The 26,567-nt window shown below is 41.5% G+C and overlaps 1 protein-coding gene across 1 annotated transcript; it reads right to left on the minus strand.

Annotated features, from left to right (window-relative positions):
• Window positions 1-60: 60 nt before the first annotated feature.
• On the minus strand, window positions 61-25,898 carry fn1a (fibronectin 1a). Its single transcript, XM_036568643.1, has 46 exons — window positions 25,622-25,898; window positions 24,943-25,068; window positions 24,632-24,769; window positions 24,406-24,537; window positions 24,024-24,161; window positions 23,520-23,678; window positions 22,928-23,125; window positions 22,501-22,683; window positions 22,160-22,336; window positions 20,684-20,839; window positions 20,359-20,487; window positions 19,951-20,094; window positions 18,203-18,324; window positions 17,925-18,093; window positions 17,589-17,774; window positions 16,706-16,834; window positions 16,412-16,501; window positions 16,123-16,323; window positions 14,835-15,113; window positions 14,184-14,447; window positions 13,347-13,441; window positions 13,057-13,225; window positions 12,825-12,911; window positions 12,030-12,221; window positions 11,044-11,316; window positions 10,295-10,486; window positions 10,112-10,201; window positions 9,589-9,855; window positions 9,207-9,323; window positions 8,803-8,967; window positions 8,488-8,643; window positions 8,225-8,338; window positions 7,771-8,040; window positions 7,359-7,549; window positions 6,851-6,938; window positions 6,564-6,743; window positions 6,047-6,136; window positions 5,717-5,905; window positions 5,326-5,415; window positions 4,531-4,982; window positions 3,640-3,778; window positions 3,329-3,496; window positions 2,617-2,742; window positions 1,547-1,653; window positions 1,150-1,266; window positions 61-994 (listed from the first exon to the last, which is right to left on the minus strand). Exons 1-46 carry the CDS (start codon window positions 25,749-25,751, stop codon window positions 926-928), a joined length of 7,443 nt encoding a protein of 2,480 aa, XP_036424536.1. The 5' UTR covers window positions 25,752-25,898; the 3' UTR covers window positions 61-925.
• Window positions 25,899-26,567: the final 669 nt, after the last annotated feature.

Here is a 26,567-nt window from a genome sequence, read left to right on the forward strand (position 1 = left end):
GGCTGGTTTGAAGATGGCTGTGTTTACCCTAAAATGCAACTCAGTGACTACAAACAAATGTTTATTTTTTTAAAAAGTTTATTAAAAAGAATTTTTGTCCACAGTAGTTAAGTCTTTGGCACCTAAAACAAAAAACAAAATGAAAACAAAAAAGTATACATCCAAAATCGCATTCTATAAAAATGCATTGATAAGAGGGATAAATAAAAAAAAAAAAAAGAAAAAAAAAAGAAAGAAAAGAAAAACATTAAATGTGAATGCCATTAATACAGTGCTTTCCTTTGTTTCCTTATGGAAGCAGAGGCCACAGATGCAAACCAACCAAACAACCAATTCAAAAACGGGGTCAACATTACATAATAAAAAAAGATGCCTACAAGGCACAGACACTTCCATTGTAAGACAGTGCTTGCATTTTTTTTGGAAGGGTCTCAATATTTTTAAAGGTCACTTAGAAAATGGATGCAGGCCATAAAGTCACAAACTCATTCAAAGGGGTGTCTTACAGACAAGAGGCAACAATGGCAAAAATACATGAAGACGTAGTCTTTGGTCTCTGCTGGTTCCTCTGATCAGAACAAATTAAACAACAAAAAAATCGCAGGACAGAATCTTTAAGAATTCTGTAAAACTCCAGTACTAAAACCGTTCTGTCCAGACTGAAGGCTTGAGTCAGCGGGCTTTCACTAAGCAATGGTGACTTGCATTTCTGTTGTGTAGGTCAAAGAAAGAGGACAGAGAGCAGCCTGTCCTGGCACATGAGGGAGATTGCGGTGTGCGGTGGGCAGGCAGGCAGGGAGTGGTGCAGAGGCAGCAGGACTGGGTTCAGAGTGTAGACTGAGAGAAGGAGTGAAAGGCACTGAGGGGTATACAGTAAGTACAGTCTCTAAGGTACGCTGCTCTTCAGCACTGTGTATAACAGACACTATTCTGAAGGGCTTTGGGCATCTGCTAGCAGGTCTGGTCTGAGGCACTCAATGGGACACTGGATGTTCTGTGAGAGGGAGAGAGAGAGTTGTTCAATAACACTGCAAGCTTGATAACTCAGTACGGTTAAAGCCAAAGTCCTACAAAAGGACTTTGTGAACAAGTGAAGCAGGACACCGATATCTACTGAGGAACTAAATCATCTCTGGGGTTCAGACTTACCAATTTGCGCAGGGCATTCTCTCTGTAGCGGTCGTAAATGTCTGGGTGCACTGGAGGCTGGATGAGGTCCACGTCTACCTCAGCTCCAGGACGACGGCAGTTCTCACAGCGCCAGCCCTGAGGGAACAGCATATGTTCAGCTTTCATCGGGACCTCAGTGACAGCATCATACCTACACACTCTACTCTGCTGCAGTGTTTAGACACTAGAATCTTATTCTTCTCAAATTCAAGAGAGAGAACTCATTTTGTCTGTAATGGGACAGTAAATACATTTACACAGACTGGGAACTGATCCTCATTCATATTTTGTCTTTTCACATTTAAGAAAATTCTCCTAAGCTCACTAACATGAAAATGTATGCATGAATGTAATTAAGAGGGGAGGTGAGTGTTACCTGCTGTCCACCATAGCAGGTGCATGTGCAGATGGCTCCAAGGTACTCCTTCTGCCACTGGTCACCGACCTGGTACATCTTTCCTTCATCATAACATGTTGACTCATCTAAAAACATAATTTTGAGAACATGCACATCAAAGTACTGTTTAATATACAGAACAACATGGCAAAAATTGGAGCAGATGACAAATATATCAAAAAGAGTGAACAGCAGCCACTCTCTGACTCTTCATCACCATGCCATTTTAGCTGCATAATAAATTTGACCAATAGATTTGAATGGTAGGAAGCCAGTAAGGATGCACCAGTAAAACTTTTACTCTTCTGATTCCAATATGAAAACTCAGCCTATCACTGATCTGTTAAAGTTTTCATGTTCCATAGTAGCAAAGTAAAATTACAGACAGCAAGTTAGACGTTAAATTGTCTCCTGTTGCAACACTGACTAGCACGTAGGTAACATTTGTTGGTGACACTTTACTGAAGGGCAGGATTCCTAAGGTTACATGACAACTTATGTAAGTTGCAATTAGACTGCTTTCATCTGAGGTTGTTTCATCTCAGAAAGTGTTATAACAACTGGTGGTTGCTGAAACAAGCCATTATAAAAGTTTATACGTTGGCTGTCATGAAAAGCTTTCGTAGGTGTCATATAGCCTCATGAACACAGCTGTTCAGTAAAGTGTTACCCATTTGTTTCCCTCAACAATTTTAAAACATTTTTAAAAATTAAGTGATAGTATTAGAAAATATCATGTGTGAGTGCATTAATATTCAACAATCATGAGTAATTTTTTAAAATTAGCCTTTTTAACAGTCATACACCAAAATTCTTCTTAGGATTGTGCAATTTTTTTATTCCATTCTTATCGAAGGTTTACAAAATTGCTCTGTTACAATTGTACAATGAGCATAACTAAAAAACAGTAATGGATAGGCCGCATCTGGTAGATATTCGATATGATAAGCAAGATCACCATACCAATCCAGTTTATCGGAAACCAGCATATTGGACCAGTGCATCACTAGAAAGCATGAACTTAGTAAGTGTGAAATGCTGAAGCTTACGTGGCTCGCATTTGAACTCTCCCTTTCCATTGCCCAGGCAGGTGCAGCTCATCATGTGCCCATTCTCAGCATGGCGGTCCCACTTCTCCCCGATACGGTAATTATGGCCATTGTCATGACACCATTCTGTTTGCATGGAAGGGTAAAATGTGGGTAACCGAGTGAGGAAAATACCACTTGGTCAGACTATATCTTCACTTACGCAGTAATACAGACACACAAAAATAGCCACACAGTAACTTTTGCTCAGTGCAAGAATAGCATGATGTCTACATAGCCCTTGAATTCATCCATCTCACCCACACACATGTACGTTCATAAGAACCAGTGACCCATGATCTTGTCACTGATGCAGTGCTGAAGAAGACAGTAAGCCAGTCTTAGAGTTTGGTATCGTCCAGTTACAGTTTGACAATACAAATCTGAGACATGAGCCACCTCTTACCTAGTTGTCATGTGAACTGTTACAGACATGACAGACATGGGCTAGCATGGGCAAAGCTAGAATGATCAAACAATGACTTCCTCTTGTGAGCCTTGATGTTTTCTACAGATTTCAGAGCATGATTCCACTAACAAACTAATGAACATAGTCACCTTGGACAAACTGTTAGATACATTATATTTTAACCAGTCTGTAAATGAAAACAGTTGCCCATGCTAGTGTGAGGTGTGAGGTTTAGCATGTGAAAACGCTGGATTAGTCACTCACTGGATGAATCACATCTGAAATGACCACTGCCTAGGCCAAGACACCTGCACCACAGCTTAAATCCTGTCTCAGACATGCGCTCCCATTCTGTGCCCACCTCGTGGTAGGTAGCAGTGAACGTGTCATAGCACACGTCCCTGCCTATGGGGATAGCTGAAGGTCCAGGAACTGGAAAACATTTTACAGATTAAGACACCGTATCCTTTTAAGATGCACAGACAGACAAAAAAGTATGTACTACTTTATGAGCAATTGTGTGATGGGTTAAAAGTGATTTGTACTGTGGTGACTTGTGAAAAGGTGAGCTTTACCAGTGTTGCCGACAGTCACCACTTCTTCCAGAACTTTCTGTTTTTGACCTTCGTTGACAGATTCTACAACTATGTTATAGGAGGCTCCAGAGGTGAGACCAATCAGTGTGGCACTAGAGGAGGTGCCAGGAAGATGCATCTGTAAGAGGGGAGACAGAAACTGAAGAGTCACAAAAAGGCCATGTATGTATTGCCAAGGCTCTTGTGTTACAGAATCGATATTTTAATGCCATTAATACTCCCTAGATTCCTGGTTACTGTACACTGAGCTGCCAATTTATTAGGAACATATACCTAATCCCTATCCTTATTGGCCATTTTACCACATACAAAGTGTACTGATATGGTTAGTGTAATTATGCAATTGAAGGGTTTCCTTGCTCATATTTAATTTCACATATAATCTATTACAGACCACTTTCAGGAATTTTCTTTTTTTGTGATAAGTTGTTTGCAAACTTTACACATGTAAGAAATATCAATGTTATATTATGATCAATGATACCTAGAGAAATAAAAATGTTTTCCATTATCTGTCAGCTATTACAACTTTTCAAAAATTTGTTATATCCAAGTTATTACAAATAGATATACAGTGTTTTGGAATGAAACTCTTCAAGTACAGACTGCAACTGAGCACCACAGGACCACCACTGACCAGATATTATTTGCGCGCTGGACTATTCGCAGCAGTGCCACAAACATGGTAGCAGCCTTTTTTGTGGGTGTTGTGCTGGTAGGAGTGTATCATGCACAGCAGGAATGTACACCTGTATGGTAGGTGCACCTCATGACCAGTGAGTGTACGGTTTTATCAGTGTCTAACCTAGCTAGCTTGGCATTTGAATGTTTGTGTGAGCACAAGTGAGGCAGTGGATTTGATATGCTCACCTGGAAGGTCTTCTCGCTGATCTCTGTGATAGGACTGCAGGAAACCACATACTCTGAGCTGTTTGGCACTGGTTGCCATGTGATGGTGGTCTGGGTCTGGGCTTCCTGGGGCAAGTCTGTCTCATTTAGAGGGAACTCAAACGGGAAGCCAGTCACAGGGCCTTCATTCACCTTTACCACAGGCACTCTGTGGCCGTCTGGCCCAGGAAGAGGGATGTAGACCAAAGGCTCTCCATGGTGTGGAGCCAAGGGCTGCTGCTGGCCACGGTTGGCCAGGCCAAAGCTCTGATACTCTGTGTAGATATGTTGGCCCTGCTGCCCAAGTGTGTCGTGTCTGTTGGGTCCAACCAGGTGTACATGATTGCTGCTTGGGTTCTCATCTTCAGGGACGTCCAGAATTTCCTTTTTAGGATGGTGGGGAACTGGGAGCTGAGGAGATATATCTTCCAATTCTAGCAGGAGAAGGGTTAAAAGCAAGCGCATTAGAAGAATTGCATTAGCATGTCACTGCCAGCAGAGGGAGACATGACAACCTAACCTACAGCAGTAAGAGTAACTGCAGAGAAGCATTGTCATTATGATCTTTTGAATGCTACAGCCATTCAAAAGGCTGAACATGGTTCAGTTTTATCTTAAGAGGCCCTAAGAAGCACTGGTTTGCTTGGCTCATGTATTAAAAGCTTACACCAAAGAATCTTGTAATAAGTATGCTACAACTGAACATACCAGCACCCGTTTGTTTCTCAATTTGTTGTACATTACAGCACCTATACGCTACAAAGAAAAGGTTCTTACGCGTTCTGGCCTTGCCCAGGAGTGGAGTGCTTCTTTGGGCATTGTTTAGGGCAACAATTTTGATGATGTACTCAGTGCCTGGTCTCAAACCTGAAAAAAAAAAAAGAAACAAAAACATAAACAAAGCCCTTTAGGTCAGAGGTTATGATAAAGCATAGCTGTGCGTATAACTTTAGTGGAAGAAAAAAAAAGAAAACAACTGGGGGAAATATGGCTCATTTGCAAAGGCACCCTTCACCCCAATAAAAGACTGAAACAAAAACAATATTCAGTGTTTCACTGCGCTGATAGAGAGAAAGAAAAACAAACAGAGAGAGAGAAAGAAAAACAAAGACAGAAAAAGAAAAATGATAAAAGAGAGAGTGAAAGAGAGTCAGAAAGGGAACAGTACCAGAGATAGTGGCGGAGTTTCGGCCAGCTAGGGGTCTTGGGAGAAGCTCTCGTGGGATGCCACCGGCCTCCTCATAGGTGATGTAGTATCCTGTGATGGTGCTGTGGGGGGGTTCCCAGGAGAAGGAGATGGTGGTGGGGGTCAGGGAAGTGAAACGAATGTTCGTCGGAGGGCTGATCACTGGTTTAGCTAAAGACAAAGATTCAAGATTTATCTGACAAGCTGACTAATAGTCCTATAACATGAAGATCTGGAGGATCATCTACACAATATATAGGAGTTTTATGAAAATCTATATATAAAGTCAAAACCATCATTTGGTGTGGCTACCTGTAGTGGCGGTGAGGGTGAACGGCTCACTGCGGCCACTTCCACTGAGAGTGTAAATATTGATTTTGTAGGTGGTCCCTGGTTGCAGACCTATGTATAACAGGGAGACAATCAAGTCATTCACAGTAAAAATATTTTAAGAATGCACCTATACAGAATTTCTCAGTTGATAACAATATTCAATAGTTACCACCTTGTCGTGGCCTATACTAATAACAATTACACATTTTTTACATTGTAAAACAAGCTCATTATATAATCCATTAATGAGGTGCAGTGAATGGAAGACAGGTTAACACTCTACAGAGGAACCAGTGACTAATTTTACCTACCCATAACACAGCTAAATCAGACATTACCTTTACTGTCAACTTTTATACTGTATACAAAAATACACTTTGCCAATGTGAACCCCTCATTTAAATTTAAGTATGTACATAAACAAATCATTAAAACTTCTGCATGTTTTGTGAGTGCTGCTCAGAACAAAGGAATAATAATATGGAGTATAGAGTACCAGTGATCGTGTAGGTTCGAGAGTCTGATGGAATGGTCCTCTGGATGGGACTGTGACCTTCAGTGGTAGGTGTGGCCTCTACCAAGAAGCCAGAGATGGCCTCAGTCTTTGAGCGCCAGGTTAATGTGACAGAGGAATCCTTAACATTGGAGATCCGAACACGACGAGGAGGACTGATATCTACAAAACAAAAGCATGGTGCAAAACAATTTATATATACACAGATAGTTTCCACAGTTGGCAAGTAGTGAAGAAGCAACACAAAGTTTTGAGTGAAAACAGCTTACTGTCAGGAGTGGTGACCTCTCCCTTGACTGGGCGGCTGGTAAGAGAATTCTTCACAGCATAAACCTCTACTTCGTACTCGGTGGCAGGCTAGAGAGACAGAATGAGAGCGAAGGATTAAGACCTGGTGTCCATGCAGTTATTCCTCCGAAATCTTCTGCCACAGACATTCATTACTGCTATACCCACAAGCCTAAATGAGAAGGCTGGCATTGTGCATGTGGTTGTACTAGTCAAGAGCATTACTGGTCTGACCACTAGCCACACACACAGCTGCTGCTAGCACAAAGCTTTCATTAACATTCTGCAAGGTCAATTCTGCAGATGTCTCAAAACATACAGAGCAGATGTTCAAAAATATTTCAGCAGAAAATAGCATCTCATAATTGCTAAAACTAGCATACATAACGTAAGAAAACACCTTCCAACATACAACCTAAATGCCGAGTGAAAAAACAACAATAAACAAGATTAAAGATTACCCCGCAAAGAGGATGACATCAGACTCACCATAAGTCCAGTCGCGTGGTACTGGGTAGAGTCAGGCGCAATGTGGACCTCTTTGGTAGGACCATTCTTGTTCTTAGGAGTGATTGCCACACGGTAGCCAGTCAGCTGGACATTAGCTGCTGAATGCCAGGACACAGTGAAGAAAGTCGAACCAACCTGAGAGAACTGGAGATCAGTGGGGCCAGGAATAGCTAGAGAGATATAAGGCAATAAAAAGAGGAACTACATTAAGATACAAGTATTCAAAGAATGAGGTGTCAATACCATACATATTCAAATTGCAAAAATGGCTTTCAATTCAGAAAAATTTGGATTTAAATTATTATATATTATTATATATTATACAATATTTATTAAAATCACAACGGGATGTATCTAAAATTTAAAATATGTCATGCTAAACCTGCAGTACCTGTAGTCTGTGTGCCCACCAGCGGGGGGCTGGGGGTGCGGTCATGCAGAGCGATGACTTTAACAGTGTACTCTGTACCAGGTCGGAGACTATGCAGCACAGCAGACTCATCCTCACCATGAGGGGCAGGGAACAGCTCACTCTCACCCTCCTCTGGGCTGGAGTACAAAACTCTGTACAAGGTCACCTGGCCATCTGGACTCTCCCAAGAGATACGCATGGAAGTGGAATCCACATCAGAGAAGCCCAAGTCTTTAGGTCTGTCTACAGCTGAGAACCAGAGAGGGACAGGGTGAATTGGAGCCCAGCATGTTAATGATGTTTATTTTGAATATTTATATCAAAAGTGGTAATGCAACACTTAACATATAACATAAAATGTTATATGTTATATGTTATATGATAAACATGACATATCGCATCTCAAAAGCACGCAAAAAGACTTTTTACTCACTCGTAACTACAGTCTCTACCAGTGGAGGGCTCTCTCCATCCTGTCCCAGTGCATACACACTCAGTGTGTATTCTGCTGTGGGCATCAGCCCAGAGAATGTCATCTCTGTCTGATCTGCAAAAATAATAAACAATCATGGCATAAATAAATCTCTGTGCCTTATTTTCATGTTTATGATCATATTACAAGTTCCCAACATGCTTACATGCCCACACGTGGCTTATTAGCACATTTATATGAATTGTGAAAGCTGTAGTTTTTACCTGGAGCAACCACCTCAGAGAAGGTGGGTCCCTGGCCATTACGGGGGGTTCCAGTGATACGGTATCCAGTGACAGGGCCCACTGCTGGTGTCCAGCGGACAGTGATGGTGCTGTCCTTGATGTCAGTTACTTCCATTTCAGATGGAGACTCGATATCTGTTGAAACACACAGATTATTCATTTTCTCTTTGCTCTTTGTCTCATAATGGTAAGTCTTTTCAGTAATTTGTCCTGCTCGAACATCAGATCAACTGACCAATCGCCACATTATTAAGCCAAATCAGATTCTTGCTGTAAGCTTTAGAGCAGGTGTACCTGTTTTATGGGTGACATGGATGGGTGTGCTGGAGGCAGGGCTGTCTCCTCTGCCTGTTACAGCATACACAGTGATGGTGTAGTCAGTGCCTGGACGCAGGCCCTGAATGGTGGCAGTGGTCTGGGAGCCTGGAACTGTGAACTCTATAGGAGAGCCATGACCACCTGATAGAGAACAAAATGTCAGCAAATGTCTAATAGAGATTTATTTCGTCCATCTAATAAGTCATGAAATTACTATTATAAAAAATGACAATGATCTATACTTTGGTGGGCCACAGTTACATGTGCAAAAAGATACACCATAAATACCATAATATAGCATGTAGATTATAAACAAAAAGTAGGCTTTCACCACACTAGTTATCATTAAGAAAATATATATAAGGATATATTTAATCTACCTGACTCTCCATGTGTGATCCTGTAGTACCTCACAGTAACAGAGGGGGCATCCCAGCGAATTGTGATACTAGTTGGTGTTGAAGAAGTGACCTCCAAATCAGTAGGGGCATCAGAAACTAGAAACCAGAAGAAAACACATAGGAATTTTTCTTGATAGAGTGAAATAATATGTGAAACAGTATTTGAAACAACAATGATGACAGCAAGAAAAACAAGGCCTAAATCTACTGCTTAAAAATATGCTGAAAAATAACACTGGTCTATGGGCTGTGCGGAAAAAGTTAAGCTTTCATCAGACATCTTACACTTTCCTACTCATATATCCAAGCAGAAACAGTGAGGACCGACACAGCAGTATGCACAGACAGAACTGTAACCTACTAGTGGACTGGGTTCCAGTGAGCGGATGGCTCTCACGAGAGCCGCTAACAGCATAGATGTTGATGATGTACTCCGTCTCAGGGGCAAGACCGGTGAGTGTGAGGTGGCTTCTGGAAGGGGGCAGTCTCTCCTCCTTAGAGCGGCCCCCACTTGTCATTTGATAGCGAATACGGTATCCAGAAATAATGGCCTGGGGAGGCTGCCAGTGCACAGTGAAAGAGTTTGTGCTGATCTCAGAGAAACGCAGACCAACTGGGGAATCCAGCACTGCAGCACAGAAAAGTAACAAAAATGCCCATGTTACACCAAACAGTCAAAAGACAATTTTTTTCTTCAGGACTGGTGAAAAAAAATAAAAATAAAATAATAATAATAATAATAATAATAATAATAATATTATTATTATTATTATTATTATTATTATTAACAACAACAACATACATACACTATATATATATATATATATATATATATATATATATATATAAAAATAAATAAAAATCCCACAAAAACAAGAACTCACCTGTTCTCTGAGTGCTGATCACAGGTGAGCTCTCCCTTTCTTCATAAATACAGAACACACTCACCAGATACTCAGTGTTGGGTAGAAGGTCTACAGACAAACAGAGAAAAAAGAGAGCTCAGCAAGAAGAGAAAGTACTACAAAGACTTAACAAGACTGGAAATCTGGAAGAAGCTCACGTACGGCGAAGAACAACACTGTTGGCATTTCCATCCACATTGAGTTCAGTTGTGTCATCCTCCTCATCGACTGGGTGGTAGCGGATGATAAAGCTGTCGATCTTACCAGACCTAGGGACACTGGGGGCAGTCCAGCTCACAGTCATACTGTCAGTGCTGATGTTACTGAACTTTAGGCCAGTTGGAGCAGGCACAGCTGAGGAAGAAAGTGTTAAGAAAAGTTATCAGAAGGTGACAATGTACCCACAATGCATTATGTGCCACTGGTAAATAACAGACAACCAGAATGCCCGTCTAGATTTAATTACTCTTTTAAAAGAAAAGTGTTAAAGTCACTAGTGGTAAAGCCACCAGCGGAAAAAGGAATGAGAAAATGAGCAGAGCACACATTGCTGCCACATGGGTCTCAATAAATTCACTGAGAGGAAAAGCAATACAGTCAGCAAGTTGAGGTTGAGAGACAGAGAGACAAAGAGCAAAAATGGGAGCAAGAGACAGCTGCTTGCTCTCCCTCCCTTAGCATGCTTTCAACAGATGCATACTAGAACATGGAGGCCACACGCACTCAACAGCGCATATTAATAAAAAAACAGGATGTTTAACATACAAGCAAGTTCCATATTACAGTTAATATACCACATTAAATCAACAGTCTACCATTAGGCTTTGTATAAAGTAAACTAAAACTTAGGGTAGATATGAAACTCTCATGCCAAAATAAGATGATAATAATGAGCACACACACATACTCACCTGTTTGCTGTGTGATAGTGGTGGGCTCACTCTGTCCATTCTCTGTGACAGTGATGATACTGATGTCGTAGTCGATGCCAGGCTCAAGACCAAACACAGTGTAGAAGCCTGTGGTGGGCTCCACAAAGTCCTCAAAGATGGGCACACTCTCGCCCGCTGCCATCACCGTGATACGGTAGCCCGTTATGGCAGTGGAGTTAAGAGGACTCCAGGTAAGGTCAATCGTAGAGTCAGTGACATTGACAAAGTGGAGGTCTGTTAGCTGAGGCACATCTAAAGGGTTAACACATGAAGACAAGAAGGCCCGGATAGGGAGAGCAATCCAGACACAGAACAGAAAGGAGAGAGTAAGTCAACACATCTCTCATGGTTCAGGGTGTACAAAGTGACTGTGAACCATGGTGCTAAGTATTAATGTTTAGTGATATGAAAACAGTACCATCAATAACAGAGGCACTTTCAATGCCATTTAACTTCTAGAGTTAGAATTTCAGAAGTTTCAATAAAAGAAGGCAAAAAACACCTCTAAGAGGGCAATGACAGTGAAACAATAACACTGATGGTAATGTCATATCACTTTTTATGTCAGAGTAATGAAATCAACACAGCATACTGCATTAGTATGCTGTAAAAAAGGCAAAGTCATTTGAAAAAAAGGTTTCAGGATCATATCCAGCTATTAGTGAAGGATGTGTATGTTTGGCTTTTTGGTTAAGACAGATGTTGTGAAGACCTGATTTATTTAAATCAAGTCAAGTTGTTTTATAAAATCAAGATATGGATTAAGAGAACATGGAGGCCACACGCACTCAACAGTGCATATGAATAAATAATCACTCATAATTCAATTGTAAGATGTGTTATTGCTGCATCCATCAACAATGTGAAATTTTAAAAGCTTATATCCAATTGTAAGATGTCTAGACATGAAGGCGAGTCAGCACTCAGAATGGTTTAAGTCTGCATAGAGTGGGTGGAATAATTACCCGGAGTGATTGTGGTGGAGACGGGCACACTCTCCCTACCATCCTTTACTGTAAACACACTGACATTGTACTCCACTCCAGGGCTTAGGTTCTCCAGAGTGCACGAGGTCTGGCCTGCCTTTACAAACTCTTCCACCGAGTTGCCCTGCTGCCCATTGGTGGGAGTGCACATCACTCTGTAGCCTGTGATATCTGAGGAGTGAGACAGAGAAAGTTCACAAAAAGGCTAAACGTGGGGAAAAAAATGTTTATCTAAATTTATGGAATCAGCTGATGGCAGCCAATACAATTTTTTCCACTGCAGCCATTTCCTTTCACAAATATCTCCTGTTCGTATGGATGTCTGGAACATGACTTATAAAAGTGCTTTTATATCAGACAGTGCAGTACAGCATGGTAACCATACCTGTGAAAGAAGACGGACTTCTCTGGAGGTTGTATGGTAGTCACATGATTTCTCACGCATGTTAGTATCAACAGCAAACGCAAACAGCAAAAGCTAGACAGGAGCTAGACAAAAGTTCTGTTTGACCAGCGATTGGTTTTATGTGAAGACCCACAGATTGTCAAGACACATCGGTCTGTATGTGGTTACGGGAAGACTCTGTGATGATTGTGTTTGACCAATTAATGCTATGGAGTCTTTCTAGCTCCACCAATACTTCCCAGTATGTGATGACAGATTTATAACCATACTGTGCCCTACTGCACTGTCTGGGGGAAAAGCACTAAAAAGACAATTTGTAAGCCTCATGTAAGGAGGCATGGAGGGATGACTGAGAATACACTGCTGACCTGGGGTTTTGGCTTCATTCCAGTGGACTGTCAGCTCTCCCGTGTTTGGGTTGGTCTCCAAGTTGAGGTCAGTGGGTGGAGACAGAGCTAAAGAATAAGAGATACTCTGCATCATGACAGAATCCACAGCAAAGAGAAACATCTTTCCTGTCACCTAACATCAACACATGCTACACTGATAAATTTCTTTCACAGTGAGCATAAACACAACATGCTCTTTTTGCAGTCTTACGTGTGACAACGCGCCGTGTGATGGGAATGCCATGCCCGTGGCCATTGATGACAGGCTGTACACTGTAGGTGTACTCCACTCCAGGAGTCAGGCCTGAGATATAGATGCTTCCTGAGTCAGATGTCACCTCTCTCGGAGCCTCTCCACCTTGACTGGGCCTTACTGTCAACTAAGGGGAGAGAGAGAAGAATGTGCGAACTTTAACAAAGCATGGAGTGAAAAGCTGAGATACTCATAATCACTGGGACCTACAGCTGAGTATCTACATGTTTGATATGACTGAAGAATACCTTATATCCTATTCTTGGCATAGGACTCCAGGAGATGATGATGGAAGTGTCTGTGACTTCAGTGCTGAAACGAGGAGCATTTCCCATTGGTAGGGCTGAAAGGGGAAGCAAACAGTGCCACTGTTAAAGATTTAGGGAAGAAAAAAAAAAAAAAAGTCCCCTGGCTGTGAGGTTTATTGGACGGTATATAATGTAAACAATTCAAACAGTCCAGTCCAACTTTTACACCTTGGTTATATCATATGACTTGTATCTGGATTGTATCTTGATAAGATTTTAACCACATGCTATACAGTTGGCAATCAAATGCATGCCCGATTGAAATCCATTTGCTTTATGGTGTGTAATATGAAAAATGTACACAATTTTTTGTGAATAACAGCAAAGTGAAGTAAAGACCAACCAAACTGTCGCTTTATATAATCTAAAGCTCGGTGTTTTGGCCAATGAAGTAAGCTACTGAACTTCAACTTGGACGAGAAACTTCACATCAGCAACTAAACTGGGGAGTGCCAGAGTCCTTTCCCCATGTGGAGGCGTCATTACAGTATCACCAGGAATTTCTGTTGTCAAATGTGGCTTGGAGAAACGGATATATTTACCCTTGTATAACATCTGGCCAAAGTTCATTTAAGACCATCTACTGAAGAGGTTCGAACGATCACATTAAAATCTGTTTTAATTGAATCTTGGGTGTGCTCATACCTTCTGTTTTTGTGGATAACGCCTATCCAGAAATAATCCTGTTACTCAAGGCACATGAAATGACCAGGTATAAAAATGGTCTCCTGCCACTCTAATACTATTTAAAACTGTTACACGCAGTGTGAAACTCACAGGTTTTGAAAGTTGCTACGGATCCTTCACTGATTACGTTGCCCTTTTCTGAGTGTAGCGTAGCTGTGTATGCTGTGTCTGGCTGCAGGTTCAGCAGGGTGTACTGGGTCAGGCGGGCAGGGATCCGTAGCTGCTTGGGGCTCGAGCCCTCCACAGTCAGGAAGAGCCTGTAACCGGTCACCTGAGCTTTGGGAGCTGACCAGATGATCAGAGCACTGTCCTCAGTCACATTGGATAAGCGGATGTTAGTGGGGGCATCGGGTTCTATGCAGATAAAGAGGAACAAAGAATAAAGTACTGAGAAAAAAACAACCTTAAAAGATGGATTGAAAGCCATTTGAGTAATGAAAATGGTACCAACATTATACCAACCAGACTAATCTGCCATTGAGTTTGCTTCTATCTATATGTCTGACAACAGGTAACCAGATAAACTCAAAAAAATTAACCAAAACAGGTGTTTGACTTACAAACTACAAATATAGTGACATTAAGTAAATGCTTGACTGCATTTTTGTTGAGGCAAAAAAGGTCTGTATAGCAACCCTACTGGAATGCATGGAAACATGGCATAATTAAGCTCATATAACCAAACAATTTTTTGAAGGGATAAATGCACTTCACCACCATACTACGTCTGGTTCTACTCACTGGTGGCCTGCTCTCCAACCAACGGCTCGCTCTCCTCTCCTGCCTTAAGGGCAAAAATAAAGAAGCGGTAGACTGTTCCTGGTTGCAGTGGGGAGACCTCAGCGTAGGCGTTGGGTGTTATAGGGAGCTGCATCTCGCGCTCAGTCAGTCCATCAGCGCCCACCTGTGCCACAGACACACGGAACCCTGACACCTCCGTTGGAGGACCAGTCCAGGTGATGGTGATCTTAGAGTCAGAAACCTCAAAGAACTGCAGGTCGGTTGGAGATGGGATTTCCTCTGTGGTTAGACACAGTGGCCATGTGGTTAGACACAGAGGCAATGTCAGATTAAACACTGTAAATGATACTGTAAACATCAATCAAGGGTAAATCCTGCTGAGTGAGTGGCTGCAGAACCAAAATAGAACCAAACATGAATTAACTCTCAAAATCCTCCATTATAATTCATCTAAAAAGAGAAATGGCCTTGTCCTTTAAACATTGCCTTCACCCATTCAGAACCTGTGTCTCTGCACGCACATCAACGTCCTTACACTTCATCCAAACAAAGCCTTCGCTTATTTCAACCTGTAATTTCGCTCTGTGTTTACCATCCAATAAAACTCTCCCAACTGAAGAGAAGAATTTAGACACCCTACTGGTGTACCAGTCACCCTTGAGAGAAAAAGCAATACACTTACAGAAGCAAGACCCACATTTGGTTTATTTTAGCCCAGCCATAATGTTTTAGCAGACATCAGAAAACAAATGAATAAGAGAGGCTACATAGTTAGTACTAGCACCTGAGCAAACATTGCTGTACCTATACCACTAAAGAACAGTTAGAGTCTCTCAACAAATTATCCTACAAGGATGCACAAGCATCTGGACTCCTACTAGCTAGCTCAGCCCAAAAACTGAACTAATCTTAAGACTGCCAGATAAAATTTCTAAACCTACTTAAATGTACTTTTTTTTTAAACTTAAAGAGAGAACCACAAGGTTTTAAAACATTCTAAGGAGTTTCTTCAAGGAAATGTGTGTCAGAGAGAAGAGTTTATGTGCTCCTCGTGTCCTGACACCCTGGTGTTTCTACTGGAGAAAAACATGAACCTTCTACAAAAGGTCATGGAGTCCTCTACACAGAGACCATCCAAACTTCATCTCTATTCAAGATAAATAATTAAACACTCCACAGAGCTTGTCCAGAACTCCCCTGGGTATATCAGTTTTGTTTTGTTTTGGTTGTTTGGTTGCTTGTATTTTGTAAGTGTCAGGGTTCCTGCTCATGAGTTTTAGCTGCATACCTGGCAGTGGCTCTCCAGCAGTGTTGACCTGCACAAACACTGGTTCACTCTCTAGGTTCTCCTCCACAGCATATATGCTGATGTTGTACAGCTGGCCAGGTCGAAGGTCACTTAAGGTCACAGAAGTTGCTGTGTCAGGCAGAGTCAGCTCAGTGCTACCAGAACTCCCCTCAACGGATGGAGTGTAAACCACTCGATAGCCTATAGGCATAGAATGTACGTCAGTGCATTTTCCCCTCCACCTGGAGGACATTAAGCATGGTTCACATATGAAACATGTTGGGCACACCTGTGATTGGAGCCAGAGGTTTAGACCAGCTGACTTTGATGGAGGTCTCGCCCACATCCTCTACCTCGTGATCTGTGGGAGCATCTGGAGCTGTAGCGAGAGACAACAGAAGACAAGTCTGACACAATACAGCAAAAAAGTACCGTTAAGCATATAATGAAATCTGAACAACTTTATGATTTTGAGACCCAGAAAGAAAATGATGAAGTACATTTTACATTTACGTGTTTGTATGTTAAAAAAAAAAGAAAAACACACACACACACACACACACACACACGCACACACACACACCCGTTGTCTGGGAAGTGGTGAGGATCAGGACGGGATCTCCTTCATCAGTGACTTCATACACATTAACAGTGTACTTCCTGCCTGGCAGCAGCTCGTTGATATTTACAGATGTGGCCGTACGTGGCAGGTCTGCAAGCAGTACATTCGAAAAGAATACATTACAATTCCTTCAGTTAAACCATATGGAACATTATTTTTTCCAATATATATCAACAAAATATTAGGGTCCGGGTAATGCAGCAAAAACATAATGACATTTAAAAACATTTTCATGATGCACCAAGATATGTCTTTTTACCGGAGTTTAATTAGTTGGAACAGATGATGCACCAGCAAACCGTAGTGCCAAGTTTTTAAGAATGCTACCAAAACTGTGCGTACATTGATTTAAGCATCCTTGGGTTTAAGAAAGGTGCTATCTAAATTGAACTTAATAAATTATAAACTTAAAATTTAACAACAACAACAACAACAACAACAACAACAACAACAACAACAACAACAACAAATTAAGCAGGGCAACTATCCCCTCTTGGATTTATGCTATTGACCAGATCTAAACTCAAATCTCCTGACACTAGAGAGAAACATTAGACAGCATTGCCACTATGAAATCTTTTTAACAAAACGTGTAAAGCGCACTTTAAGTCCTGAGAATGTCCCAAATCTGCTCAGAAAAGGCTACTGTGATGTGATTCACCATGATAACGATATTATCTCTTTATACTATTTATCATCCCTAATAATATGTTACAACTACACTTTACAGAACAGTTTAACAGTCACTTAATACAGCAACTGATACGTTGTACGTGTTAAAGATGAATGAATACATGTTATAGGAATGATTTTAACATCTAAAATCAAAGATGAGGTAACTGACCCAAGACGATAGGTTGTTTTGGCTGGCCTCCCTCCTCACTGAGCTCATATTCCACTCTGAAACCAGAAACCGTGTCAGAGGCCGACACCCAGGAGATAACAAAGCTGCTGGAGGTGATTTCAGTCACAGACTCAGAGGTGTCCACCACTGCAGGTGGAGGAGTTGTTTCTCCCTCAGACGTAGCCACTGAAAAAGGAATAGCAACAGTTCAATACAGGTCATATGGCTATGGTATTGGATAATATACAATTGAGTTAAGGAATTTTGTCTTTGGCACTAAAACACAAACACTGTCTCACACACATAAACACATACAGATACACAGGGAATACTCACAGGAGCCATACGTGGTAGTGAAGTCAAAGTGAGTGACCTCTCTGCGCCCAAAGCGTAGGATACTGATGAGTTGACCCTCATAAGTAATGCCTGGCTTCAGTCCAGCAATGGTGTAAGAGTTCAGATGTCCTGGAAGAGTGACCTCCCTCCATGGAGTTCGAGTGTTTTTCTTTTGTGACAGAAAAACACTGTTAGCCCCCAAAGTACGAAGGAAGAGGATCACACTAAATCCATCATCATTTTTCTACAGAAATAAAATGCATGAACAAAATACTGACCTGTCTCCACTTGAGGATGTATTGGGTGATGTGAGCAGAGGGTGGGGCATTCCACTGAATGGGGTGGGAGTTGGGCTGGTTGCCAGCCTCTGTAATAATCACCTGGACCGGACGGTTGCCACCTGCCAAAGACAACAAGACATGACTTTTTTGTTTCCTGTTTTAAGGTCATGACAAACACAGTGAACATAGTTGTCAGATTCATGAGTCAATAAACCTTTGAGGATTCTTAAAGACATATAAATCTGAAATCTGATTCTGGATCTATAATGAAATTGACAAAGTGTCTAAAAAACAAGAGGACCTATTTTCAAATTCAACATAAGGTCAAGGGTCACTGCAGGAGAGTGAAAACACAGTTCAAAACGTGTCACTGTGCTTTGCAATATGATTTCAGGGTAAAACTGACATGGGAAACTTGACAAAGTTCTGCGAGATTCTTACAGAGGTTTTAACACTCACACATGACTGGCACTTGTGTATGAGTTCTGTCTTTACAGTTTTCAAGGTTTCCAAACCTTGCAAACAAAAGCTCTTTCAAATTTGCTCAACCAAAGATCTAAACAAATACACAACCTCCTCTGCTCAAAGAAACACTTATTTACTTTTACATATAATTTACCATTTTCTATCCAGTTCCAAACCTCTTGCTCTTTTTGAGGTGAGGTGAAATTCCTCATAGTGTTTAGAGTCCCAACTCAGAAACTCATCTTCCCATGAAGCAAAAATATTCATTTCTCAACATTGCTCTATTCAAATCTGGGCAATCTGGTCTCCATTTCTCTGAATTGGCCTTCTGGATAGCTAGTTTGTATACAGCTTTTGAATCCCACTTCATCTGTGATAAATTCCACCAACCTACACCAGGCTAGCCTTCACTGTTCCTAGCCTGCACACAGCTGTATGTGATTAAGCAGAGTTATTGTTCTAGGGTCCCCTGCACTTGGACAGGACTGCACAGAACTCTCTCTTGACCCTGTACAGGTCTCTGAAGCATTCCTGGCTTAACTAAAATGCAGTTCCTTTGCTAAACTTTTAATGCAGATTTTATGTGCTCTTCACAGTAGATCTGTATGGTAAAAGCTAAATTTGGTCTGAAAATGTGTATTAAAGAAGGACAGATTCTATTTCATAACTATTTCATCTATAAAAATTCTAGTAAGCCATTAACAATGGAAACTACGTAATCAGTAAATGACTTCACAGATGCTAAAGCAGTGCAACCAAAGGAATGTGAATTAGTATTGAGGTACTCTTTTAAAACACTCCATAAAGAACCTCTAGAGCCTGAAGCAGCAAGCAAACAAAAAACTAGCCAAACAAACAAAAAGCAAAAGAGAGACGGGGGGCAAACGAGACAACAGTTGACTGGATATGCGTCTCTTTTCTGTCTATCCAACTTCAAAGCCCAAGAGACAAACACCCAGTCACAGGCACAAACAAATGGAGGCAAAAACAAGTGCAAGTTAAAGCCCAAAGTGTTGTTTTCAAACAACACCTTTGAATGACAAGCATTTGTTCAAAGCAGTAAAGTGATCACATACAGGCTTTAAGCAGAGCAATTGCTGGTCTAGCACTCTCCAACACCTGAAAGAGGAAATAAGCAACAGTCTCTATGTCTCTTCCAATGCTCTCCCCACCCAAGACCACATGACTACTTATAGTAGTCCTCAGCATGACCTATATACACTATGTGTGGGTACACATGCTTCATTTAGTCTCTTTTGGAGAAGATGTGCTACACTCACCAGGGAAAGACTGCTGGGGCTCACAGCTCAGCTCTCCAATTCCATTGCCATAGCAATAACACCTGTAGTGGATTCCATGTATGACCTTGTCCCAGGACTCTCCGATCTGATAGAACACTCTGGTCTCTGGCTCCTGGCACTGGTCTGTAAGAGGAAATGAGTGTTGTGTCATTACTCAGTCATTAAATTAGCTATTTAAGGGAAACTTCGGTAAATTAGTTTAAACCTAGAGGCAAGGAAGTTATATTTTAATCGTTGAAATAAAAAATACCAAACACTCTGTGTCTGAACTGCCACAGTGTTAGAATTATGTTCCTTTCTGGGCGTGACTGCATGTTCCTCAACTCTGTAGTCTCTTACAAAAAGAATAAAATTTTCAATTATGATATTTAGTCAATGTGAACTCACCAATAGCATCACACTTCCAGCGTCCACGGCCCTGGCCAAAGCAGGTGCAATTCATCATGTAGCCCTCATCATGGCGCTTAGTGAAGGTTTGGTTCACTTCATAAGTTAGACCATCCACAATACACTGATCTAAAAAGCAAGTTGAATTAGTCTACTATAAAACCAAACAAATGTCTTAAACATGACTGTGCTTAACTTGATATCCAGTTTCTTTGCTACTTTATTTTTTTCTATTACTACTGCATTGTAAAAATGAGCAAAGACTAGGTATGAAATGTATATATAAAGAAAAACTTTTAATTTTTCCCTTACAGGGTGACCTTACCTTTGAGCTGTGAGTAGGCAATGCAGCTCCACTCCCCACGGCCGTTCCCTACACATGTGCAGCGCATCATGTGACCCAGAACATCATGGCGTTTGTCCCACTGATCTCCCACACGATACATCACTCCCTCACTGGTGGTACACACTTCCTCATGAGCTGAAAGGGTAAGAATTTATTTGGGTGATAAGACAAGAATGGGAGGGATTAACCTTATGCGCAGATTTAAAAGGCAAAACTTTCTTTGCAAAACACCACAATTGCTTTTTACAGTTGACTCGCTAACATTGCAAACAATAACTAATTACAGGGAAAATGCACAGTGCTCAGAGTGCTCTTTCAGAATGGCCTCTTTGTTGCGAGTTAGAATAGCACTGATTGACCTATTGGGGTAATGAAAATGAGTTGATGAAAATTGGATAAGGATGCCAAGGTTGAGTGAGGAAAAGTGAGTTGAGCCCACTGATCTGAGAGCAGCTGTTTTGGACTCCAGCCAGCCCTATAATGCTTCACTACCGACCAGACTCTGGGCCTGAGCCAGACTCTCTCTGTCTGAACACTAGAACAGCTGTGGTGCCCAAAGCATCAAACAGATCCTACCAATAAATTAAATAGCAAAGGCCTACAAAATCCTGGTTGGCCCATCGTAATTAGCACTTAGACGTCAAAGAGACCCTTCAAAGACACCACTCTGTAGGTATGTAAATGTGGCTGGATAGGTGCCGACTCATCCTTTGTTCCCCACTCTGGCATCCTCTTCTTAACTCTTGTTTGGTCTCCTTCCATTCATGAAAGCATTAGGTTAGTTTTGTATGTCCACTTAGGTGTTATCAGAATGCCTAAAAGGCCTTTTTTTGTAATATGTATCATGAAGATTAAGCCCATAAACACCAGAAGTTTTGCAAATGCCCCAGATTACTGCAGAAGGAACACCTCAAATTTCCTTTGAACATCATTAAATACCTCAGTTGATAAGGGACACAGTAACACTGGTAATGCTGGCATCGCATCCTGTAAATTTATATGATTTAATTTTTAATCTTCTAGCGTATTGCATTTAATTAGGCCATTTTGCAGATGCATGCTAATACCAGTCACTTTTGTCCCCTGCTCTTGTGCGTAGACTCTTCTCAATTAAACTTAGTAGTTAGAGAATTAATAGATATGGTAACTTCAGTCATGTCACCATTCCTCGCTCGTTGCTGCTTGACACGGTGACAACCATTTGAATGCATTATAGTAGTGCTAGAATCTGAAACAAATATCCACCAAATAGATCAACCATATTGCAGAGAGAAGGAGCACCTCTGACCAGTATTTGCTTGATTTCACAAATGATATTAGGATAATATCAGGATAGATTAAAATATGAGACTCAAGACAGAAACATGCTTTGAATACATTGCCCTTGAGTTATAAAGTCAACCTCTTAAACTCGTCTCTATTTAATATTTCTGAATAAAATATTTTAGCACTCACCAGCCATGGGGCAGAAGCCAAACCTCTGTTCTCCATCAAAGTTATAGGTAGTACCGCACCATTTCATGCCATCCCTGCGTCCATCAGCAGTGCAATCCGTGTAGTTACGGCCATTATACAGGTAAGGGAAGTGGCACAGGGCACCATTAGAGTTTCCTCCTCTGGTTGTGACCAAAACTGTAAAATAAACCAGGGACCACAGGATGAGAACCAAGAGGAGACTTTTTAAAGGCTGCCCACAATTGGTGTGCATGCATACAGTATGACAGTATGAACTCAAAACAGTTAATGTTAGCACATCTCACACTATGTCAGGGTTCTTTTTCAGAATGTGAGCTTACCATTCTTTTCTGTGCAGAAGGAGTACTTGTGGTCTTTTTCAAAGTCTGAGGTAGTGCTGCACCAGAGCTGCCCATCGCTGCGTCCCTCTGAAGTGCACGAGTAGAAGGTCTTGCCCATGGACACAAATGGGAACACACAAGGCTGGCCATTTGTGTTACCACCATAAACCTGAGAATGGCCCTCTATGTATCAAAAAGGTAAAAATAATAACCAAAAGGCACAATTAGCACAGTATATAAAAACAGCAATAATTATTGTTCAATGGTGAATGGAGTGGACAAACCAAAAGACCTTGGGTCCAACCACAGACCTTGGACTAAAGCAGCAGAAATAATAAAATTCCTATCTGTCATGTTTAAAAGTGTGCAGTGTCTTATGTACTGTCAATCCAACATAAACCAATGGCACTTAGGTCATGAAACTGACCCCACTCTTCACAGCTGACACCAATGCCGAGGCAGGTACACAGCATCTGCTTGCTGCCCTGGGTCTTGATCCAGCGCATTCCCAGAGAGTAAGACACACCTGCATCTGTCAGACAGGTGCCCTCAACAGGGGCCACTGGAAGGGGCACGGGCTGGAACACAGCTGGCTGCACATTGGTGACCACTCGAGAACCAGTGCCTGCACAATCCGAAACAGTGTAAGAGTGTAAGAGCATGTGATTAACATTTGTTGTCACCTATTGGCCTACTTGTTTTGGAAGAGAACCACCATGGAAATAATTCTGAGTTTTGATTATGTTATCATGACAACTTTGCAGCTTTATATGGCCTTTTAATATAAAAGTTAATTCAATTGTCAAATAAATAAGAACAAACATGTATACACTAGAGAAATGAATTCCACTTGGTTCTGGCAAGCCACACAAAAAATATTCTGTTTGATACTTAAAAAGACTCATGCCACAATAAATTACTATGCTTGAAGGCCAAACAACATGAAAAATGCACAAAGATGGATCTATCTAGTCTTTTCAGTCTGTCCAGTATATTCTCTTTCTGTGAACAGTTCTTACCTAGGCCAGTAGTGTGTAGGGAGGCATGTCTCTCACATTTCCACTCTCCTCTGCCATTACCAGTGCACAAACACTGCAAGATGTGTCCACGGGCATCTGTCTTAGTCCATGTATCCCCAATCCGGTAAGACATGCGTGTGTCCTGGTCATTACAGCGGTCTAAGAACACCATACACACAATCAGAGGTTTTGCACCAGTCAAAGAAGGCTGAAAAAGTGTGTTACTGCTCATTAACAAAATACCAGCAGAGGTTTTCCAACACACCGTAAAAATTATATATGTTAGAGAGCTGAATGTTTTTCCTTCTTTATTAAACTGCTAGAAGTATGCCTATCCCCTTTCTCCAAAGAACCAGATGTGATGCCAGTGGATTACAGCTGTAATGGTTTTTGTGGATAATTAAAGTGAGATCCAGCTGAATAGAGACCAAGAGCAGAAGCATGCGCGGTTTGGACAGTTAAAACCGATTTTGGGGGTACTTAGCCTTGCAGAGATTTTCTTACTTCTAGATGTGCAAGTGATGCGTCCACTTCCTTCCCCTAGACAGGTGCAGTCCACAATCATCCAGCCCTGGTAAGGTTTCTCCCAGGTCTCACCCACCACATAAGAGGTGCCAGCTGCGTTGTCATAACAACGTTCCGCTAATGGGCAAAAGGAGTGAAAGACCGGAAGAGATGGATTTGGCATTAGTGTATTAATAAGGTCCAGTTTGAGAGAACTATATTAAGAGCTGTCTTAGAAACCCAGTTTGAAAGAAGATTTCTAGCTTTTTTTTGTATTAACTAGATTTCAGAGGTACAACCCTAAAAAGTGCATCTATCTGAACTCATAGACCAAGAACTCAACCTCAACTGCCTCAGTCAATCAATTCTTGTGATATCTTACCAACAGGTTTGCAGGTCCATTCCCCTTTTCCATTTCCTAAACATACACATTCCAGCATGTAGTCTCCAGTGTCATGGGGTCTTCTCCAGGTATCTCCGATCTTATAGGAGTTTCCCCCTTCATGACAGCGGTCTACAAAGGAATAAAAGCAAGTAAATAAACGGAACTGGTACCAAACTTCAGTCTGTCGCTGTATTACAGTATAGGAAAGTTCCAGTCAACCCACTTGCAATGGTGCAGCTGATTTTTCCTCTCCCGGAGCCAATGCATGTGCAGTCCCAGATCATCCCATCCTTTGGCCTTTCATAGGTCTCTCCCACCCGGTATGAGCGAGCATTCACTTTATCATAGCAGGTCTCCTCAGCTAAGGTTGACAAGAACAATATTCATTCATTTGGTCACACATAGTAGAAATTTAATTTCAATTATATAGTCTTTACATTTCACAAATGCTTTGTGAAAGCACAAACAGAGCACACGTGCCATTTTTCCATAGTTCATTTTATCCAGCAACTGCCACTATAAAACTGAACTCACCCTCTGGTTTTGTTTTACACTTAATTCCGGCAACTCCATGACAAGTGCAGAGCAGTATGCTGCCCAGATAAGTACGCTCCCACTGCTGACCAACTTCATAAAACTGCCCATATTCTATGCAGCCATCTGTGGAGCACAGCATATAATTCCAGATGAAATATTTACTTGTCCCATTGACTTACAAAGTGGGAGGAGCAGTCTAAAATCGTCCTTTGTAAATGTATTGTGAGTTAAATTTAAATGATCACCGCCCCCCCCCACACACACACACACACACACACACACACACACACACACACACACACACACACACACACACACAAATAACCTGGGTAAAAGTATTGGCAACTTTTTAATAACTTCAAAAAATAGTAATATCCCTCAGTATAAGAACTTAAGTTTAGGTTCTATTTTTCTCGTTTTGGTCCAAAATACAAGCAAAGCAGAGCAGTCCATGTGATGTCAGCAACATAACAGAATGAAACTATACACAAAAAAAGTATTTAAAAACTTGTACTAAGTAAATGAAACTACATGTAGCTTTTACATTTACATTTAACAACTTTAAACGGTTAAAACGACCCGCTCAATCGGTAAAACTTCACAGCTGAATGAAAAAGCTTGTCACCATGGTATGGTAAAGTAGCATATGTAAGAGGACCAGCACTGCTTAACCCACCTTGAGACACTGAGGACACATGGTGCTCCGGCGCCTGCCTCCTGCTTTTCCCCGCGGCTTTAGGCATGCAGCTCACAGCGCCCGCTAGTAAGGCCACTGCCAGCGCTGTGGCCAGACGGCCCCCGGTCATATTCACAAGTAAAGACGGAACGAAAAAGTTCCACACCAGCAGAAAGAGGCCCTTCCTTGGCCGTGGGGTAGACCTGAGGAGACACCGAGGGAGTGGAAGCTGCCGCTACTGCTGCTGCTGGAGCTGCTGCAGTGTCTCTGAAACGCCTTCAACTCGCCGCCTCTCTCCTTCTCGCGCTCAAGCCACGCCCTCTCCACGCACCCCGCGAGCCGGCCGTTTTTATTTGAGCTCGGCATTCGGCGGGAGGAGCTACTCGCACGCGCGCGCACACGCGCACAGTTACCGGCACTTATAATTTTACAAAAAAAGAAAAAGTAAATCCTCATGGAAACCAGCCAGATGTCCTCACAACATCACAATGGTCACGTTTTCTGTCTTCTAAGTGTTAAATACATGACCACACACACGTTAAAGGAAAATTCCACCTATTTAAAAAAATACATCTGCATAATTAAGTGCCTAAACAGAGTTATTCGGCCCGAAGTCGGTTAAGGTCCAGTTCCATGGAAAAGGGGCATATCTGTACACTTTTCTTATCTAAAGTTTTTAAACAGACAATAATAAAAACAAACAAACAAATAAATAAACAAATAAATAAATAGTCCAGAGTCAAGAAAATGCGTATTGTGTCAATGTAACTGAAAAAAACTGCCACAGAACATGATAAAATCATGTTCCCTATCAAAGGTACTAAAGGGACATGCTTATGAAGGTCCCCTAGTGATAATGTTCTTATAGCTACAGCTTTTCCTGAGAGTGAACTTCTATGACTCATAATCCTAATAACCTCAACCCTAAATTTGTACTTCTTGTGAA

This window comes from Colossoma macropomum, unplaced genomic scaffold (assembly GCF_904425465.1).
Source record: "Colossoma macropomum unplaced genomic scaffold, Colossoma_macropomum, whole genome shotgun sequence".
NCBI classification, from domain to species: domain Eukaryota; kingdom Metazoa; phylum Chordata; class Actinopteri; order Characiformes; family Serrasalmidae; genus Colossoma; species Colossoma macropomum.

What these genes read in the sequence shown, in the direction of transcription:
- fn1a (XM_036568643.1), bottom strand. Translation starts at nt 25,751, where the DNA reads ATGACCGGGGGCCGTCTGGCCACAGCGCTGGCAGTGGCCTTACTAGCG. An exon ending in CTCTGAGGTGGTTGCTCCAG is followed by an intron (nt 8,339 to 8,487) that starts GTAAAAACTACA and finishes TTATTTTTGCAG; the next exon opens with ATCAGACAGAGATGACATTC. An exon ending in TCGAACCTACACGATCACTG is followed by an intron (nt 6,137 to 6,563) that starts GTACTCTATACT and finishes TGTTATACATAG; the next exon opens with GTCTGCAACCAGGGACCACC.